We start from the raw sequence: 20,615 nt of genomic DNA, 5'->3' as shown, positions 1-20,615 counted from the left end.
CCCCAGGCCCGCTCCCCGAGGAGAACCGGGCAAAGGGGCGACTGTTACCCAATAATAGCGCCCTACACAGTCGCAACAATGCGGGCGGGGAAACCCGGGAGCCGCGGGGCAGGGAACCGGAAAGCAGAGAGAGCCCGGCTCCGCGGCTCCTCCGGCGCGCGAGCCCAGTACTTTACTTGAGAACACAAGTCGGGGGCAAGCGACCCTCGGGGGAGCGGTGGGTCCCCAGAGGGGCCGAGGGAAAGGGGGCGCGGGTCCGGGCGCCCCGTGGTTGAGGGGGGGTGGTGGTCGCTGCCTCAGGAGAGGTGAGGCGCGCGCGCGCGACTGCCCCGGGGGCCGCTCGCCCGACCGGCCCCGCGGCCCGAGGCGGGTGCGCTGGGAAAGGGGCGGACGCCACCAGGCCGCCGCCTCGGGCGCAATGAATCGGGCTTTTTTTTTTTTTCCCCAGTGCGTAGTCCGGGCCTGGGCCGCCCCGAGCCCGCGTCCGGGGCCGCGGCCCGGCCAGGCCCGAGCCGGCCGGGGTGACTCAGGGCCAGGCCCCGCGCGGGCGCGCGCGCGCTCCCTCCCCTCCCGCCCCCGGCGCCCTCTGCCCACGAGTGCCCCGGCCCCCGCCGCCATTCCGCCCGGTCGCGGCTCGGCGCCTCAGGCCTCTCGCCCGGCGCCTGAGCTCGGCCGCCGCGGCCCCAGTCACTGCGACACCGCGGCTCCGGGTCGGGCCTGCGCCGCCGCCGCCGCCTCCCCTCAGCCCCGGCGCCGCCGACAACTCACCCGCATTTCCCGGCTGCCTAAATGGCTCCGGCGACGTCTCCACCTGGTCGCTGGGCCCGGCCCCGGTTAAATCCCCGTCCCGCCAAGGTCTCGCCGCGTCCCTCAGCCGCCGGGGCTGCCCCGCCTGGAGCTGCGTGCGACACGGCTCCCGCCTCCTCCTCCTCCTCCTCCCGGCCCGCCCGCCGGCCCTCCTCCCGCCGCCGCCGCCGCCGCCTGCACCACGCAACCTCCGCCCTCTCGCCTTCCCTTCGCCGCTCCCCGCCCTCCCGGCCTCACCGGCTCCGGCTCCCGCGGTGGAGAAGCTGGTGGGGGAGGGCCGGAACGCTCCGCCATCGGCGTCCGGGGCGGGGGAGCCGGGAAACCGTCGCCGCCATCTCCCCACCAGCCCCGCGGAGCGGGAGGGGCCCGGAAAGCTCCCGCCCGCCGTGCCCCGGCCTCGGGTTCTCCCCACCCCGCCCGCCGCCCCGCGCCGCCGAGGCCCCGCTCGCGGGGCTGCTCTCTACCTGAAAGCCCCCGCGGGGCCCTGGCCATGGACGCCGCACCCTCCCCGGACAGGCGCACCGGATCCTCCTCCAGGTTTTACAGCCTCCCTGGCCTTGGGGGCCGCCTCTGAGGACCCGGCTTCCCGCCACTTTGGGCCGAACGAGGAGGGGGCGGGGGTGGTCACCTTCCTAGGTCGGGGCCCCAGCCTGAGAAACCGGCCCGAAACACCCCGGAGCAGAGGGTCTCACACGCCCGCCCTCCCCCGCTCCTGCGCGCACACACACCCTGAACCGACACGGATCACAACTACACCCCCTGGATCTACCTCCCCGGCCAGGAGGATAACCAAAAGCCATACCCCGACCGGCTGATAAAAGAGATGGGCGAGTGGCCCTGAAAGGCAGGCGCAGCAGACTCCAGAGAAACGTGCCGTCCGTTCTCGTCCATTCTCTGAACCCCAGGACACCTGCGGCCTCGTGGATCGGCACCTCAAAGTCCCAGCTACTCGGAGCCTCTCTGTCTCTCTCTCTCTCTCAAATCGGTTCGGAGATCAAACCAAATTAGCTTACCTCTTCAAACTCTTTAACCCACTCTTTTTTGAACAGATATCGACAGACACTTTACCATTAATCTCTGTAAAGATAAATGAAGAATGAAATTGAAGGTCTTACATATATGGATGGGATGAGGTACGACTATTGAATAGGACTGTTTTCACCAGCGCTGCGGAGTTGTTCGTCACATTCATCTGAAATTAACTCACAAGTGGGTACCTGAAATACAAATTTGGGCAGCGCAAATGGCCACCTGGCTTCCTATGGGGACACAGGTGAGCAAGCTTGGACTTGGGACTTCTGCTCTAATCCCATGGTCCATGAACAATTCAACATGGAAGGATTTCAGGTTATCTGGGCCAAAGACTTGAAGAGTGTAACTTCCTGTTTTGCTCCAAAACTAAAACATTAAGTATCACCTTGGAGTGGAAATGTTAGGCCCAGAGCCTAGGGCTACTCCCACAGCCCTCACTGTTTCCTGAGGAATATGGGTGTCTCTTAGAAGAAGTATCTAAGACATATTTGTATATGCGGTTCCTCCTCTTGAAATGTGGCCTTTTGTCAACAACTCTTTATCTTTGAAAGTATGGCATTTGTCTGTATCTGTCACCAGAGTATGTGATCTCTCAGCCTATTTAAGGATTTTTAAATTCGTGCTTTATATCCTCAATGGACATGAGTTGGAGCAGACTCCGGGAGATGGTGAAGGACAGAGAAGCCTGGCGTGCTGCAGTCCATGCGGCTGCAAAGAGCTGGACAGGACTGAGCGACTGAACAGCAACAAATATCCTATACTTTTAAATATTCAAAAGAAGCTTAGATGTATTTAACTTTCTCATGGGCACATAGGAGAATTGAAGGTAAAAATGGAAGGCTTGTTTATATATGTACACATATATGGGAGACTGCACATATATGGTTTCTCTGAGACCCTCACTTCTGTGTGCTTTCCTCAGAGGACAGGTTAGCTCATCTCCCGTTTCTCTAACCTCTCCTCTCCCATCTCATCATCCAATATGGTCGTCCTGTCTGTGACTCCCCACAGCTAACACGTGAGATGAGTGGGTCAACTTTCCCTTTGCTGTTTGTTTCTTCCAATGTCTGTTTTTCCTTAATGGGAGATTTAGTTAATCTCTACCTTCCTCTCCACTTCTCATTGCCTCAGTTCCTGGTTCTTAATTTCTTCCAGCCTTTATTCTTCACTCATCTGCACTATTATTCTTAGCTCTAAGGCTACACCATTGACTTTTATGTCCACCTCATAACCAGGTTGCGTCTGTACCACTTCTGCTCTGCACAGGTAACCTTGCCTCCTACCTAACCATTTATTCTCTTTCCACTCCAGCACTTCTCCATCTTCTCCCCGATCTCAGCAAAACTGATGTTGTCCTCCTGTCAGATGACCCAGCATTTGGAGGGGCAATTAACTTATAGATGTTAGAATCAAAATCCAAAATAGTCTGACTAGAATATTAGGTCAAAACCTAGGATAAAATATAACTTTGCAAACCTAAAACAATATGATGAAGTTCAAAAAGTCCACGTTTTAAATTTAAGCAGACCTCGGTTTATATTCAAACTCAAACCACCATCTTTTGTCTTGGTTAAGCCAACTTCTATGGGGATTAAAATACTTACCTCATTAGGTTGTTGTGAAGAGTAACTCCTTCATAATCACAGCATACTTCCTGAAACAGTGTTAGTCCCTTTCTTTCCTTGTCTTCTGTACAGTTGAGATTTACTGACTGCCCTATTTGGTTGTTGGTAATGCTGACATTTTCTAAGTCATCAGTTCAGTTGCTCAGTTGTGTCCAACTCTGCAACCCCATGGTTTCAAAGTCATACAAGCCCGAAAACGGTATACTGACCTGTGAACCTTGCATCCCAGAGCTAGTCACCATCCTAAAGAAATCTTTTGTCTATTTGGCTCAGTCTGGGGACATACAGTATCATCATCACACTCACTTTTCAAAGAAAAACTTAAGACTCCAATAGTAGGCAGTTTGCCCCGAATCACAGCTTAATCGGTAGCATAACCTGACACAGTGACTCCCAAGTGCGAGTAGATCCATTCCTTTACTACGATGTTTCCCCACACCTGTATCGTTCGTTTAACCTTCTGAATGGTTTTCCTGGTTCTCATCTCTGCTCTGTCCTTCCAGCCTGCACAGTGACTGAGCCCCACTGGTTCATTCCAAACTGATTCCTTCATCATTGAATCTTTATCTTTTCAAACTTTTCAGTGGCTCCCCACTGTTTATAGGGTTCAGTCCAAACTCTGACCTCGTGCCTAAAGTTGACCATAATCTTGTCCTAACTTACTTTTCCAAATTTTTTCTAGCCATTTCCCAAAATGAACTCTCAACTTCATCCCATCCTATTAAACCTACTGTTGGCCCACAAATACCTGCCTTGAATCACCATTTGTGAATGTTTCCTTCCCTTTGTTCCTGAAACAAACAGAAATGGTCCCTCCTCCTTTCCTTCATCTGCAAATCACCCTCCCTTTTTCATGTCCAGCTCACGTCCGCTTTGGAAGCCTACTTTGCACCTTCTGCACAGGGTTTTGTGATCTCTCCAATTGCCGACCTCTTTACGTATGCAGTTAAAGGAGGTAGTCCTTGGTCAGGCGTTATTCCCACCAGGCCCCTCAGTATTGTGCCTGAACAACAGGGGACAGTGGTCCAAAATAGCTGTTTACTAGTCCAATCTGAAAGGGTACCATGTCACCTGATGACCCTTGTAAGCTGTTGTTTCTAAGACGTGAGTAAGCAACTAGCCATCCAGAGCAAATTAAATTCATTAAACGAGAGAGTTCCCAAACCTGTCTTCGCCTCAGAATCACCTGGGGATTTGAACACTGATTCCAGGGCCCATTCCAGACCTACTGAGTCAAAACTGGGCGGGAAGGGGGAAGGGATGAAATCTGAAACTCAGAGTTTATTTATATCATGGCTTTACTACTTATTATCTGAGGAACTCTGAGCAAGTTGCTTAACCTCTGTGTGCCGTCCCCTATGAACTGGGGATAATAATAGTATCTCATATGAGTTGTTATGAACATAACAACTTAAACATGAACTTTCCTGCTGGTGGCTCAGCGGTAAAGAATCCGCTTGCAATGCAGGAGATAAGGTTCGATCCCTGGGTCGGGAAGATCCCCTGGAGAAAGAAGTGGCAACCCACTCCAGTGTTCTTGCCTGGGAAATCCCATGGACAGAGGAGCCTGGTGGGTACAGTCCATGGGGTCGCAAGAGTCAGACACGACTTAGGACTAAAGCACCACCACCAATGATGATGCTGCTGATCTAATTATCCAGGGCCAATCTGGTGACCTGAATTTGGGAACCACTGATTTAATGGACTACTCCTTCCTGTGTTAAAGTTTCAAATGTTATGATCTTAAAACTTATGGTATTAGCATTGTTGACATATTACATAAGTCTTACTTGTTTTGAAATCATGTACTTCAAAGAAGAGCTAAGTAAGCAGATTTTTCAATTAAATTTGCCTATTTAATCCAAATCATAAAATACTTTATGCATGCTTAAAAAAAAAAAAAAAACTAGTTTCTCTTAGGAAAATAACCCATAGCTAAATAGAGTAATCCAACCAGCTTAACATTCAAAGGAAGCAATCAGGAAAGATACGAAATAATACATGATTTCTTCTATTTTTTTCTTCTGTTTATGATAATGAGTCAAATTCTTTTTGAAGAAGTAGGTTTTTAATCTTCAGCTTCAATTCATTAGAAAAAATTCATAGCTCATGTTAGTCCACCAAATTCCAAACAATATTTTAATGATATTAAATGTAACTAGCCATAAAAATAGGAAGCAAAAATTTACTTAACCAAAGTCACAAAGTTAAATATGTCTGAATGGGGAATACAGAATGGGTAGCCCCACCTTCTCAACTCTTGACTGATAAATGGCCTATACAAACAAATACACAAAGGCCTTATTTTTATTGTCTGGAATTCCACCAAAAATTCCTAGTATCCTCTCTTAAAGACTCACAGAGCTCTGGGATGGTAGCAGGGCTTAAAAGTGATTCACACTTCAACACTAACTAGTTCAATCAGATGGCCTTTCTAACCTGCGTAGGGTAACAGCTACAGAAAGGAAGATTTGGGACATGTTAAGTTTTGGGGAAAGACGGTGCTTCAGGGCAGGCTGAAGGCCTTGGGGTCAGAGGTTCTGGTGAGAAGAGCCATAAGCAGAAGAAGGGACTGAGGAAAGGAGACGGAGGGACATATAAAGTCTAATCTGTTCAAGTCCAGATTTTGCACGTTGAGAAGACCTAAGCCTCTTGTTTTGAGGACCCATAAGACAGAAAAAACTGTTGTAAGACAGTCATGAACCAAATAGGCTTTTGAGTTTTGGGGACCTGAACACCATGGTAATATTCGATCAGGTTGGGCCATATGGAATTGCAACTCATTTTCTAATGATTCGACCTTGTGCCTATGAGGAAATTATTGGGTTCCAGAATATTGCCCTAAAATCTCTTCTTCCAAGAAACTTTGTCTGATCTTACACACGCCAACTGAGCCCCACACCCACCTGGGGATCAGGTGCCTGCTTTTTGTGATTTTTTTACACCATGTATTAATACTTACTTACTGAAGAGTTTGTCTAATTGCATTGTAATTTTCCTTTCTCTATTTCCCACTCTCATAGGTTATAAGCTTCTTGAATACAGAGAAGGTGTTTTTTTATTACTATATGTACAGTATTTATCGTAGTTCCTGGTACATAGTCTATTGAAAAAATAGTTAAAACCCAACTCATGGATTAGTGGGGATTGTTTACACTATGAAACCCAGTGATGCCACTTTCCTGCTCAAAAGTCTTTAATAATTCCCTATATCCTACAAAAAGAATGACAAACACGTCATTCCTAGCATTAAAACACCCTCCATACCTCAGCTTCAATGGACATATTTCTACTCATCTCTCAGGTTCTTACACATACCAAGCCAGATCCAAACTGGACTCCTGAACGGCCTCTGTGTTTCCTCTCTTAACCACACTTTCTTTATCAGTTATTCTTCCCCAATCACTGCTCACTTCAAGGTAGCACAGCGGTAAAGAATCCACCTGCCAGGCAGGAGACACAAGAGACGCAGGTTTGATCCTTGGTTCAGGAAGATCCCCTGGAGGAGGAAATAAATGGTAACCCACTGCAGTATTCTTGCCTGGAAAATCCCATGGACAGAGGAGCCTGGCGGGCTACAGTCCATGGGGTCACAAAGAGCTGGACATGACTGAGCTCTGCACAGACAAGAGAATCACTGCTCACCCCAGTACAGTTCATTCTTCTGGGTCTACCTTAAATGGAATTTCCTCAGTGAAACCTTTCTTTTCCTCTGCCTAATATAAATTTCAACTCCATCACCCGTCCTCCCCACCCCACCCCCCCGCCCTGCACACACTGACTGGGTGAGCTTCTAGAAGACATTCTTACACAAGTTTGTGAAACAGGACTGTATTCGTCAAGATTCCCCAGAGAAACAGAAGCAATAGGAGATACACCAAAGATACAGATATATAGAAGTGGAACCAACAGGAGATATATATATATAAAATTCAAGGCCTCAGGTATATTTATTCTGCCTTCTTTTTCACCTCCATGTCCACTAGTTCATTAAATCCTATCCACTTAAGACCTGTGTTAGCTTTCATTTGTGCTGCTGCAGTGGCCTTCTGCTGGTCTTCCTACCTCCTGTCTCCTAACTCATCCTCCACGTAAGCCATGGAGTTGTGTTCCCCACCACCACCCCAGAATACGATAGTGACTGCCTCAAGAAGCAGAAGAGCATGGGCTCTGGAGTTAGATGATCTGAGTCGACCCCACCACTTAACGGCTGTTGGACCCTGCAAAAGTTATTTCACCGGCCTCTGCCTCAACTTCTTCACCTGTAAAATGGGGACAGTGCACACTGTATAGGCTGGTTTTTAAAGGTGGGCTGTAGCATTTCATGGTGTTGGATGCCTGACACACAGAAAGCATTTGGCATATTATTGTCATTATCCAACAAAAAACTCTCAGCGGTTTCACATCCCTTAGGAAGACACTCGATGATAATGTTCACAGCGTGACCCCTGCCTCCCTTCCCAATATCCCTTCCAGCCACGTCTCTTCCTGGACCTTGGGTTGCAGCCACAGTAACAACCAGGGGGGTCCCCCCCAGGAAGTGTGGGGACTCCTGGTAGAGACCTCTGTTGAGAATGTCCTCCTTCCTTTTTCTTTTTCCCTGGGTCATTGTCTGGACCCCTAATCCCATGTCATCTTTTCTATGAAGTTTCCTTCGCCTCTTCTTACTCTTACTGTATCCTGATATTTTTGCATAAATGCTGGCCAGAAGTCCTCTGAGAAATTCCCTTTCGCCTTGAACTTTCTTTTTCGATTGCCAAAAATGGGGTTTCCAATTTAGAGCCTCTATTCGTGTATGTCGCAAAGAGTCAGACACGACTGAGCGACTTCACTTCACTTCACTTCATTCTTGTATGTAATGTAATACATGTAAAGTATATCTTGGATTATTCCAAGTTTTTATTGGCATAAATTGGAGAGGACATTCTCACTGTGAATGATGAAGTGTGTTTTCCAGGTCATACCACATTTGTGCCAAGAAAAACTTTATAGCCCGTCAACACTATTTGTTTATGATACATTTTTAAAGATGAGCAATACTATTTTGAGAATGTGTACAGAGAATTGAAGAAATTCCAATGACCTTAGAGCTAGGTTTTCTTGGTCTGAAAGGTCATTTGCTTTATGACTCAACATTCACTTTGGGGATAAAAAAGAAATGAACATTAAAGGAGACTGCAGGCTGGAGTTCTCAATGAACAGATAATAATCAAAAAAGATACTATACTACCATTTTGTGACAAATTATTTTACTTCCCACTCCATTAATTTTTTTCCTGTGGAAGAGAAGTGAAGTAAGCTCTCAAATTTGCAGAATTTCTCTGTTTGAAAAAAAATGTATTTAATTTTTTAATTTAACTTTTTTAAAAAATGTATGTAATTAAATAAAAAATTTAATTCAGACGTGGAATCTGGATAAGGAGCTCCTGGCTAGCTTTGAGAGCAGAATAAATTCAGGAACCAAACACTTTTTTGTACAATGAGAGTTACATTTTATTTTTGCTGATAATGTCCCAGAAACTGAAGTCAGTGTCATCAGCCACTGTTCCACCCCAGCAGCGACAAGGCCATTGGCAGGCATTTGGCTTTTCTATCAGCACCATCCACGTTCAAGCCTGCTGCTGTGAGCTTAAGCAGTTCAGAGTACCAAGATGAGAAAAAGAATTACAGCCCCTCCCGCCCTCCTGGCTGCCCCAGAACTTGGTAGGCGAGTAAGAGACAGAAGACAGATGGGAAACCAGCTACTAAATATCCCAAGGAAGCTTTCAGACCTTCCTCCTGCGTGGGAAGCTAGTCTCTCTTTCTCATTCTTTTGTCAATGATATTTTCTTTCTCCCTTCCAGCCACCCTGACCTTTTACTTAAAGATTGGAACTAGGCAAATATCCAGCAATCCGGTTCCCTTATCGTTGTTAAGGTTGCTGACTTACTCGCCTTTAAATTAGACCACATTAAAAAAAAAAAAAATAGACCACATTACCTGGACCATGCAAACTGATTTATATTCTGAACATGCCAGCAAGGCCACGTGGAAGAAATGGGCACTGGAGTAAAATTTACTTTGAACCACAGACGCTTAAGTCTTCCTGATAGAATTAGGCGAGGAGATGTAAAGAGCAGGTATAAACACACTCGAATGGTCAAAAATATTGTGATTTTTGAAACCCTGGGGTATCGAGAGTTGGGGAAAATAAAGCATTGACTGTGATTGTGTTTCTGGAGTGAGCACTTCATAAGCCATTTGCTAATTGACCTACTTTCCCCTCCTGCAGCTACAATGCCACAGCTCAGACTTGGGCCACAGGGTGGCTCTTATCTTGCACTGAGTGGGGTCAACCCCACTAGCTGCTGCAAGGAGCCTCTCCAGCTCCACCTTTGGTCTGAGAACGACTATGGGAAGAAGCAAGGAAGAGACACCCGTGGGGAAAAGGCAGACTCAGGTACCCAGGCCTGGGCCTGACAGCAGACAGAAGAGGGGGCGCGCACAGAAGGGGTCACGTGTAACTCCCTCTCGCTCCTCTGCAGCAGGAGCAGACAGGCGTCTTGCATGATGGCCCATGGCCAAATAATCCCATCTTTCTGGATGTCCAGAGCTCACACCTGTGAGCGTTCTCTGCACCTCTTCCCAGAACCAGCATTTTCTAGCTGTGAGCTATTTGGGAACGGCGCTCTGTCCCCACTACACTGGTTTCCATAATTCGTCCCCAGTCTCCCTTTCCAGGCTCACTCCCCACTTTGCACTGGGCCACTCACAGTGTCAACATTCTTTGCACTTTCCTTCCTCCTGGTAGTGGTTGGTGATGGTTTAGTCACTAAGTTGTGTCTGACTCTTGCGACCCCATTGTAGTCCACCAGGCTTCTCTGTCCATGGAATTTACCAGGCAAGAATACTGGACTGGATTGCCATTTCTTCTCCAGTGGATCTTCCCAACCCAGGGATCGAGCCCAGGTCTCCTGCACTGCAGGCAGATTCTTTATCATCTGAGCCACCAGGGAAGCCCATCCTTTCCTGTACTACAATGTTTTCCCACACCTGTATCATTCCTTTCACCTTCTCTGTCCATGGGGTTCTCCAGGCAAAAATATTGGAGTGGGTTTCCATTTCGTTTTCCAAAGGATCTTCCCGACCCAGGGATCGAACCCCAGTCTCCTGCATTGTAGGCACATTGTTTACTGACTGAACCACCAGGGAAACCCTTCCTTCCTTCTGGCTTTTGCTGATTCTATCATAGACGCTCTTCTCACTCTTGGGTCCATCTGTCACAATCCTACTGACTTGATTCCTAGCTTGGTTCTCACTTCATCACGCTTTCCAGGTTTCCTTGGCTGAAATTAATCTCGTTGTCCTTTGTATTCTCATAGTACTTTGTTTGGACCCCTAAGGTAAGCACAGATTCTTATGGTCTGTATTACTGCTGCATTCAGTTCTAGGCTTCTTGTCTTTTCATCCTCTCGTCTTTCACAAAGCAAATGGTTTTCATGTTGATAATATCCAGTTTATCCGATTTCCTCTTGTGCATGGTGCTTTTGATGTCAAGTCAAGGAACCCTTCAGTCCTAGATTCTGAAGATTTTCTCCTGTGGTAAAATAAAGATTCTTGATGGTATTTTAAAAACGGGGAAAATCATGTTAAATATAATGGAAATATTGTAGAACCAAAATGATTATGTTCACATTAATTAGGATTTCTTGCTGTTTAGAGAAAAGAAATGGTTGAGGCTATATGCATGTGAAAAAACAGGGATAAAACTAAATGCATTTTTTTAGCCAAAACATTTGAGTATGGAATAGTTACTGCAGGAAAAGCATGACATCAAGTCAGAACTCAATGAATACTTTTTAGTAATAGAAACTGGGGACTGAAATAGATGTCAAAAAAAATGCAAAAAAATTGTTCTAAAGAAGGATTTCTCAAGAATTTCTTTCGCCTGGGTTTAAAGTTCTCAAAACTTTTACCTTATATATATATACACACACACTTAATACACAGGGAGTTCAATATGCTAACGAATAATGTTAAAACATTTCCAATTGCAACTATAATGGATAATCAGTATGTTAGGGTGCTGCTCATTACATAAAGTATATTAAGATTATTTTCAATAAGCTTATCTGAAAGTAGCACTTTGTTGAGAGATGAATTTTCTGAGTATATCAGTTTTTTATCCTGATAGTCTCAAAAAAAATAATAAGATGCAAAAAGTTTTGCTTCTTTGTCTAATTTTAAAGTCAGCAATGATATGGGTTCTACCAAAATCAGCAGTCATTCTTTAAAACATGTTATTCACATAGGTAAAACTGTACAGTATTTTATGTGCTATATCTCATTTCTCTCCACTCAAAGAGATGGCAACCTCTGAACTGTAGTCATCTCTGAAGGTAATATTCCGTGTGGTAGCTTTAATATATGTCCATAAAGGTTTTGTGCTCATCCCATTAAGTGAAAGTGAAAGTCGCTCAGTCGTGTCCGACTCTCTGCGACCCCATGGACTATACAGTCCATGGAATTCTCTAGGCCAGAATACTGGAGTGGGTACCCTTTCCTTTCGCCAGGGAATCTTCCCAACCCAGGGATCGAACCCAGGTCTCCCGCATTGCAGGCAGATCCATTACCAGCTGAGCCACAAGGGAAGCCCCTCCCATTAAGAGGTGGGGTCAAATTCCTCTCTCCGGAATGTGTGCTGAACTCGGTGACTCGCTTCTAATAAACAGATTAACTGGAAAGTGATGATAGGAGACCTAGTTGAGAAAGATGCTATGTTCTTCCTTGTTCCCTCTCGTGGACAGCTTACTCTGCGGAGAGGCAGCTGCCACGTTGCAAGAAAATCCCCTTGAGTGAGAAACTGAGGCCTCCTGCCAACAGCCATGTGAGTTCACCATCCCTGAGGGCATCCTCCAACCCCAATCAAGCCTTCAGATGACTGCAGCCTCAGCTGACCTCCTGATTGGAACCACACAACAGACCCTGAACCACAGCCACTCAGCTAAGCCACTCTTAAATTCCTGCCCCGCAGAAAATCTGACATTTTTTTTTTTTATTACGGTGTAAGATTAGGGTCAAAGTTTCTTTTTATTCCACAAGTATGTCCAACTTTGTGAGCACCATTCATTGAACAGTTATCCTATCTCCACTGAATTGCCTTGGGGCCTTTGTTAAAGATCAGTTGGTCAGTGGGATTTACCCCAGGAATGCCAGAATATGTCAACATAAGAACATCAATCAGCGTAGTACACCACAGTGATAGAATGAAGGAAAAAAAAAAAACCCATCATCTCCTGTACATCACACCATACACACAAGATGAGGAAAAGCATTTGACAAATTCCAGTACATTTTATGACTAAAAAAAAAAAAAACTCATAAACGAGAAATAAACAGGATAAAGGCCATATATTAAAAGCCCACAGCTAACATACCCACTGGGGTTTCCCTGGTGGCTCAGTGGTAAAGAATGCGCCTGCTAATGCAGGAGCCGCAGGAGACCTAGATTGGGAAGATCCCCTGAAGAAGGAAATGGCAACCCACTCCAGTATTCTTGCCTGGGAAATCCTAAGGACAGAGGAGCCTGGGGGGCTACAGTCCATGGGGTCGCAAAGAGTGGGACATGATTTAGCGACTAAACAACAACATAGTCAATGGAGAAAGACTGAAAGCTTTTCTCCCCAAATCAGGAACAAGACAAGGATGCCCACTCTCACCACTTCCATTCAACACAGTACTGGAAATTTTAGCCAAGAGTAGTCAGACAATAAGAGAAATAAATACCTCCAAACTGGAAATAAAGAAGTAAAGCTATCTCCCATCAAGGATGGCATGATGTTATATGTAGAAACCCTAAGGAATCCACAAAAAAAGCTTTAGAGCTAATAAATGAATTTGACAAATTTTAAGGATATAAAATCAACGTGCAAAAATCAGTTGGACTTCAACATACTAGCAGTGAACAATCTGGAAAAGGAAATTCAGAAAACATGTCAATTCATAAATCCATGTTTATCCTATCCTTCTGCCAATATAACACTGAATTAATTGATATACCTTTATGGAAAGATTTGCAATCAGGTAGTGTAAGTCCTTCAACTTTGTTCTTTCTGAAAATCATTCTGGTGATCTGAGACCTTTTATGTTTCCTTATAGATTTTAGAATCAGTTTGTCAATTTCTATAAGAAAGCCTGCTGGGATTTTGACTGGGATATCTTCTCTATCTCTTGAACTTGTTTCTCTCCATCTCTACTCCAATTACCCTCCTAACACACGACAAGGTGAACAAGAGTCTGTTAACTGGTATGCATGCATGATCAGTCACTTTAGTCGTGTCTGATTCTTTGTGACGCCTTGGATTGTAGCCTTCCAGGCACCTCTGTCCAAGGGATTTCCCAGGCAAGAATACTGGAATGGTTTGCCATTTCATCTTCCGGAGTATCAACCTAACCCAGAGATCAAACCTGTGTCTCCTGCATTGGCGGGCAGATTGTTTACCACTGATCCACCTGAGAAACCCTCTATTAACTGGGAGGAGGGATAAATTAGGGGTTTGGGATTAATATATACTAATCAATATACATTCATTAATATACTAATATATAAAATAGATAATAAGGACTTACTGTATAGCATAGGGAACTATCCTTAATATTTTATAATAACCTGTAAGGGAAAAGAATCTGAAATATATAATACATATAGCTGAATCATTTTGCTGTATACCTGAAACTTACATAACGTTGTAAGTCAACTCTACTTCAATTAAAAAAAAAAAAAGACTCTACTAACTGCTCCCTCTGTTTTCACTTTGCCACTTCCTCATTCTGTTATTCACATTGCAACTGAACTGGTGTTTTCGAAACACGTATCTGATCATACCACCATCTTCAAAGATATCCCATTATTCTCGGAATAAACACTAACCTCTTACATGGCCTATAAGCAGGGGTTGTATTCAAAATAGTCTAAATAGGGACTTCCCTGGCAGTCCAGTGGCTAAAACTCCGCACTCCCAATGCAGGTGGCCTTGGTTTAATCCCTGGTCAGGGAACTGGATCCCACACAGCACAGCTAAGAGTTCGCAAAGAGCAATGAAAGGTTCTGCATCTGCAATCGAAGATCAAAGCTCCTGCATGCTACAACTAAAAGACAAAAAACAAAAAACAAAAATCTAAGTATTTAGCAACCAACACTGTGCAGGTACTGACCGTCAGAACAGACGCCAGCATCTTGGAGTGGTACTTTCAAAATCTACCCTCCTTGTCCTCTTCTGCCAGATATCACTGTCTTGGCTGCTAGCTTATGGGGAAGCCCAGAAGAGGGACTAGGCAGCTGGACTGGGGATGAGAGGGTGAGGGGACGAGGGGAGTTTAGTACAGGAACTATTTACTATCCGCTCCAGAGGAGTGTTGGGCTTTTCTGGTGACTCAGACGGTAAAGAATCTGCACAAAATGCAGGAGACCTGGGTTCGATTCCTGGGTCAGGAAGATCCCCTAGAGGAGGGAATGGCAACCCACTCCAGTATTCATGCCTGGAGAATCCCATGGACAGAGGAGCCTGGTGGGCCACAGTCCATGGGGTCTCAAAGAGTCAGACACGACAGCGACTAATGCTTTCACACTTTTCAGAAGAGTGTTACGTTGGAGCAGATTGGCTGAACACCAGGCCTGCTTCCAGGGCCTTCTGTGGCCTGGCATCTACCCACTCTTCTGGTTTTATCTCCTGCCCTCCCTGCTTGAGTCACACTGTCTTCTTTGAGTTCCTTGAAAATACCTACCACGCTGCCACCCCAGAGCCCCCGGGCATTGTTCCCTCTGTGAACATCCTTCTTTCCTCCCTCACTTAGCAAACTCTTACCCCTGCTCTCTGTCTCGACTCTTTAACTCGGATGCCTCAGGAAGCTGCTCTGACCTCCCTGGAGAGGTGAGACTCCCCAGTAATCGTCCCTCGTGGCACCATGTTCTTCACTGTGCTTGAAGTCGTCACACTTGAAGTTATAAATATCTTTACCGGATTACTCAGTTAACCCTCTCTCCTAAGCTCCAAGAGGGCAGGGATCATGTCTTCTTTCCCCTACCATCATGTCCACAGCCCCAACCCAGTGCCTGGCACCTACTGGGTGCCAGGTGACTGATAAATATCTGACAAAAAAATGAATGAAAAACCCAACTCAGGGGATTCCCTGATGCTCCAGTGGTCAAGACTCTGTGCTTCCGCTGCAGAGGGCACAGGTTTGATCCCTGGTTGGGAACTAAGATCCTGCATACTGGACAGCCAAAAACCCAACTCAGAGGAAAATAAATATCATAGGATATCATTTATATGCAGAATAAAAAAAAAAGATACAAATGAATTTATTTACAAAACATAAACAGACTCACAGACATAGAAAACAAACTTATGGTGACCCAAGGGAAAAAAGGGAGAAGAATAAATTGGGAGTTTGGTATTAACAGATATGCACTACTCTATATAAAACAGATAAACAGTAAAGACCTACTGGGACTTGCCTGGCAGTCCAGTGGTTAAGAATCCACCTTCTAATGCAGGGGATGCAGGTTCGATCCCTGGCCGGAGAACTAAGATCCCATGTGCCTCAGGGCAACTAAGCCTGTGCACCACAACTAGAGAGAAGCCCACATGTCTCGTGGAAGAGCCTGCATGCTGCAACCAAGACCCAACACAGTCAGACAAAGACACACGTAAAGACCAAAACAAACAAAAACCCCTAGAACCTACTGTATAGCACCGAAAACTGTACTCAATATCTTGTAATAACATAATAAAAAAGGACATGGAAAAGAATTTGCATATATATATATAAAACTGAATCACTTTGCTATATCCTGGTCCTTGTAAATCAACTTCAGCCATGAAATTAAAAGATGCTTACTCCTTGGAAGAAAAGCTATGACCAACTGAGACAGCATATTAAAAAGCAGAGACATTGCTTTGCCAACAAAGGTCCCTCTAGTCAAAGCTATGGTTTTTCTAGTAGTCATGTATGGATGGGAGAGTTGGATCATAAAGCTGAGCACTGAAGAATTGATGCTTTTGAACTGCAGTGTTGGAGAAGACTCTTGAGAGTCCTTTGGACTGCAAGGAGATCCAACCAGTCCATCCTAAAGGAGATCAGTCCTCAATATTCATTGGAAGGACTGATGCTGAAGCTTAACCTCCAATACTTTGGCCACCTCATGCGAAGAACTGACTCACTGGAAAAGACCCTGATGCTGGGAAAGATTGAACGCGAGATGAGAAGGGGACGACAGAGGATGAGCTGCTTGGGTGGCATCACTGACTCAATGGACATGAGTTTGAGTAAACTCCAGGAGTTGTTGATGGACAGGGAGGCCTGGCATGCTGCAGTCCGTGAGGTCGCAAAGAGTCAAACATGACTGAGCAACTGAACTGAACTGACTGAACTGTAAATCAACTATGCTTCAATAAAGTAATAAGAATAGTAATAAGAAAAGCCAAACTCAGTTCATCTCCTCTCAAACCTCTTCTTTCTGAGTTTCCCATTTTGACTGATGGCATATCTACCTAGTTGCCATAGCAAAGGACTGGGAAATCATCCTAGATTCCTCCTTTATTCCATCATTAAGATGGGCGTCAGATCCTATTGGTTCTACCTTCTGAAATCTGTTGCTACTTCAGCTCATTTCTTGTTTGGACTGGAGCAGACTTCTCCATAGTTGTCTGATCTCCAGGTTCGCATTCACTCGGTTCATTCTGCATTCTGAACCTGACCAGGTTAGTCCCCTGGGTAAAGTACTGCAGGGTCAAGTTCAAATTCCCTCCTGATCTGGTTCTTGCTCATTTCCAAGGCCAGTTGTCTGTGGCCATTCATGGTACATCCCACATGCTCTCATGTTCCTTTAGTGGGAATGAGCAACGCTGGATATAGTAGGGCCCAGGCTTCATCGACTCTATTTTTAGAACTCAGCATCATGTCTGGCTTGGAGAGGGAAATACACAAATGTTTGTGGTACTGAATGGAAATGAACAAGACTTATTTTTGTCCTGGTGTGCTAGCTGTTACAGCAGTGCAGTACAGTGAAGAAGGTTCACTGTAGGATGACAGCAAGTCATTAAGAAATGGATTGAATTATATTTATAAACTTAATATGCTACATCTTGCAAAGCAGTCAAATGAGGATGCTTATGATTTTAAAGTTTTGATTTAAAGGCATAGCAGTTCAACTGTGTCAGAGAGTCAGATATGCAAAAACACATTCTGTGAGTCCTTGAGTTATTGGGACTATTTGACTATGATTTAATAATATTGTGCTTCCCTGGGGGTGGGGTGGGATGGGGGAGGCTCAGCAACATTTGTGAGTTTGACATAAACTTTCTTAAATTTCATATTTATACCATTTTTTTTTGTTCCTTCAAATTATTATCTTATCAGAAACAGTTGCTAACTTCTAATTACTTATTTTTATTTGCTTCTCTGAGACATGGTGTTTGGAGTTAAAATTACACTTAGGTTTAAAGTGTGGCTTGAGCAGTCCATAGACATGGATGTATGTGATTCAACAGGCTGTGGGAAGAAATGATGCTAACAGGTACCACAACAGATGCAGCCTTCTTAAGGGGCCAAATCTCCATCTGTTGAAGGCAGCTGGCCCACCAAGACTGAGAAATAAAAACCAAGCAGAGAGGGCTTCAGATACATGGTATAAGTCTAATTTAAACTAGGAAACTTCATCCAGGAGCTGAGCAGCATAATTTGAAGAAGCAATTTTAGTGAGGGGTGGGGGAGAGTCTGGGGAGCTGCTGTAGTCAGAAGGCTGAATAAGACACTATAATTATAGCATTTGAGGCTCTACGATTTTTCTAATAGGTAGTATGAACAGTTAAGATGATTAACTGATAATTATCTCTATTTTCCTACCAGAAAAAATGACTTTGCCTCTAAAGGTATGTAAAATGGTGTCAACTGCTTCGGTGCTGATCCCCACATTCAACTTGGAAATTCCATTTGGAATTAATATCCCACCTTAAACTCTCCCCCCAGAACTGAGTGATCTCTTAATAATTGATGCCACCTTATTTGAAGGGACCTTTGTGTAATTCTGTGAATGTATCAAGTTTGATCAGCTTTCACGCTGTAGATAGTAAGCACAAGGGACTGGCTAAGAGAGAATTATTACGGTGGGGGCTGACCTAGTGGCTCAGTGGTAAAGAATCTGCCTGCCAATATAGGAGACACGGGTTTGATCCCTGGTCCGGGAAGATCCCACAAGCCCCGGAGCAACTAAGCCCATGCACCACGACTACTGAGCCTGTGCTCTAGCGCCAGGGAACTACAACTACTGGGCCCGCATGTCGCCACCTACCGACGCCCTAGCGCCCTAGAACCCGTACTCCACAACAAGAGAAGCCGCTGCAACGAGACACCCACACCCGCAACCGGAGAGCGGCCCGCGCAGCACGAAGACCCAGCACACACAGAAATAATAAACAAAATTATTGTTTTTTACAAATTGTTACTGTGAATTCTTAGTAACCTCTTGGACATAATCAAGTCCAATACAAAACTTGAGTTAATTTGGACAGGGCCCAATTTGTATTTTTTACCATGATACCATCTCTATAAAATATGTTTGAAACCAAGTTAGCATTTTTGATAAAATTTCAAAGTGAATAAGTAATTTGTCAGGCACCCTCATGGGTTTAGAAGCACCATTTACACGTAACTTACTATCCTGCTTACCAAAGTCACTGTGACCTTTTCATAAAACAAGATCTTTTAGTCATAGTGATTTAGTAGACGGTCCAGTTTTCCTGTCAGTAGACTTTTATGAAACATACTCTATGTGTTTAATTTTTGTGCTTAGCATTGTTGGCGATAAGAATAAATGTTAAGGAGGCAATAATACGCTTGGCAGGATAAAGATTTCCCCCACAATTATTTTTATAAGAAAATGAGAGAGTATATAATCATAGTGTAGACTGTATCATAGTTAAGTATTACAGAAATTCAGAGAGGTGAGATCAGTGCATTCTGGGTTAGTGAGGACTGGCTTTATAGAAGGTGTTTGTCATCTAGTGCTCAGTCATTTCAGTTGTATCCAACTCTTTGCGACCCCCTGGATTGTAGCCCGCCAGGCTTTCTGTTCATGAGGATTCTCCAGGCAAGATACTGAGTGGGTTGCCATGCCCTTCTCTAAGGGATCTTCCCGACCCAGGGATCGAATCCATGTCTCCTGTGTCTCCTGTACTGGCTGGCAGGTTCTTTACCACCTGGGAAGCCTCTTTCCGAAAAATTACAATCCAGATTCCCACAAATTTCCAAAGGACTTTCCTGCATTTCATTTCAGTTGTTAACATCAATCTTTAAGCAGGATATAGACAGGAGGATTATACTGAGAAGTTCTTTTCCCAGCTGCTCTGCCCTGCCCTGCCCAACCCATCTCTGCAACAGAGTCTTGGGTCTTGCCCCTGGCTCTGTCCTGCTCCAAACCACCTACCCTTAGGACTGAGGCTGCAGAACAACTCATGACCTATTACCTCCTGATATTATGAGGGTAGACACAGACGAGATCTTTGGGTCTCCCGCATTCTCCAAGATTTTTCTCAAAATATGTTTCTGACAAGAATTAAAAATTTTCTTTTGCATCTTAAGGTCCAATAGAGCCCATTTTCAACTTTCACTTGAAATCTTACCTCTCATTTATTAATATATGAGAACGGCATTCTTGCCTCAGCATCCGTTCTCCCTTATTCTGGGAACAGAGAGCTTCTCCTATCGGAGCGTTTGCATTGGTGTGCTAGAGCTGGCTCACAAAAACCAATCATTAAAACTTCAGGAGGGTAGTTTGTCCACTGTCATAAACTGTGGAGTTACTGTTCACTGTTGGTCAGTCGCTCAGGCATGTCTGACTGCGACCCCATGGACTGCAGCACGCCAGGCTTCTCTGTCCTTCACTATCTCCCGGAGCTTGCTCAAACTCATGTCCATCGAGTCGGTGATGCCATCCAATCATCTCATCCTCTGCCACCTCCTTCTCCTTTTGCGTTCAATCTTTGTCAGCATCGGGGTCTTTTCAAATGAGTTGGCTCTTCGTATCAGGTGGCCAAAGTATCAGAGCTTCAGCATCAGTCCTTCCAATGATTATTCAGGGTCGATTTCCTTTAGGAAACCGTCACTACTTGA

The 20,615-nt window shown here is 45.1% G+C and overlaps 2 protein-coding genes across 4 annotated transcripts in view; one reads left to right on the top strand and one right to left on the bottom strand.

Annotated features, from left to right (window-relative positions):
• Positions 1–1,360, bottom strand: part of CUL1 (cullin 1) — an 88,042-nt gene extending 86,682 nt beyond the window's left edge. Inside the window, exon 1 of one of the 3 annotated variants that reach the window (XM_061415020.1) lies at positions 1,272–1,360. The gene's annotated coding sequence lies outside the window, so the exon portion shown is untranslated. Of the gene's footprint in view, positions 1–768; positions 858–1,044; positions 1,134–1,271 lie in introns of those variants that run through there. The other 2 variants (XM_061415018.1, XM_061415016.1) reach the window with 2 other exon arrangements.
• LOC133246940 (basic proline-rich protein-like) lies at positions 79–18,508 on the top strand. The gene is made up of 5 exons (XM_061415483.1): positions 79–167; positions 301–370; positions 456–2,665; positions 12,251–17,206; positions 18,354–18,508. The coding sequence occupies exons 1-3, from the start codon at positions 79–81 to the stop codon at positions 1,620–1,622; spliced, it is 1,326 nt and encodes a 441-aa protein (XP_061271467.1). The 3' UTR covers positions 1,623–2,665; positions 12,251–17,206; positions 18,354–18,508.
• Positions 18,509–20,615: the final 2,107 nt, after the last annotated feature.

The sequence above is a fragment of the Bos javanicus genome, chromosome 4, assembly GCF_032452875.1.
Source record: "Bos javanicus breed banteng chromosome 4, ARS-OSU_banteng_1.0, whole genome shotgun sequence".
In the NCBI taxonomy this organism is placed as follows: domain Eukaryota; kingdom Metazoa; phylum Chordata; class Mammalia; order Artiodactyla; family Bovidae; genus Bos; species Bos javanicus.
The sequence above is the reverse complement of the archived record's forward strand: the minus strand, read 5'-3'. Positions and strand labels throughout refer to the sequence as shown.

Excerpts from the sequence above, each read along its gene's own strand:
- LOC133246940 (XM_061415483.1), top strand. The coding sequence starts at position 79 with ATGCGGGCGGGGAAACCCGGGAGCCGCGGGGCAGGGAACCGGAAAGCA. Across the intron at positions 168-300 it reads TCCTCCGGCGCGCGAGCCCA|GAGAGGTGAGGCGCGCGCGC; the intron begins GTACTTTACTTG and ends TCGCTGCCTCAG. Across the intron at positions 371-455 it reads GGCCCCGCGGCCCGAGGCGG|TCCGGGCCTGGGCCGCCCCG; the intron begins GTGCGCTGGGAA and ends CCCAGTGCGTAG.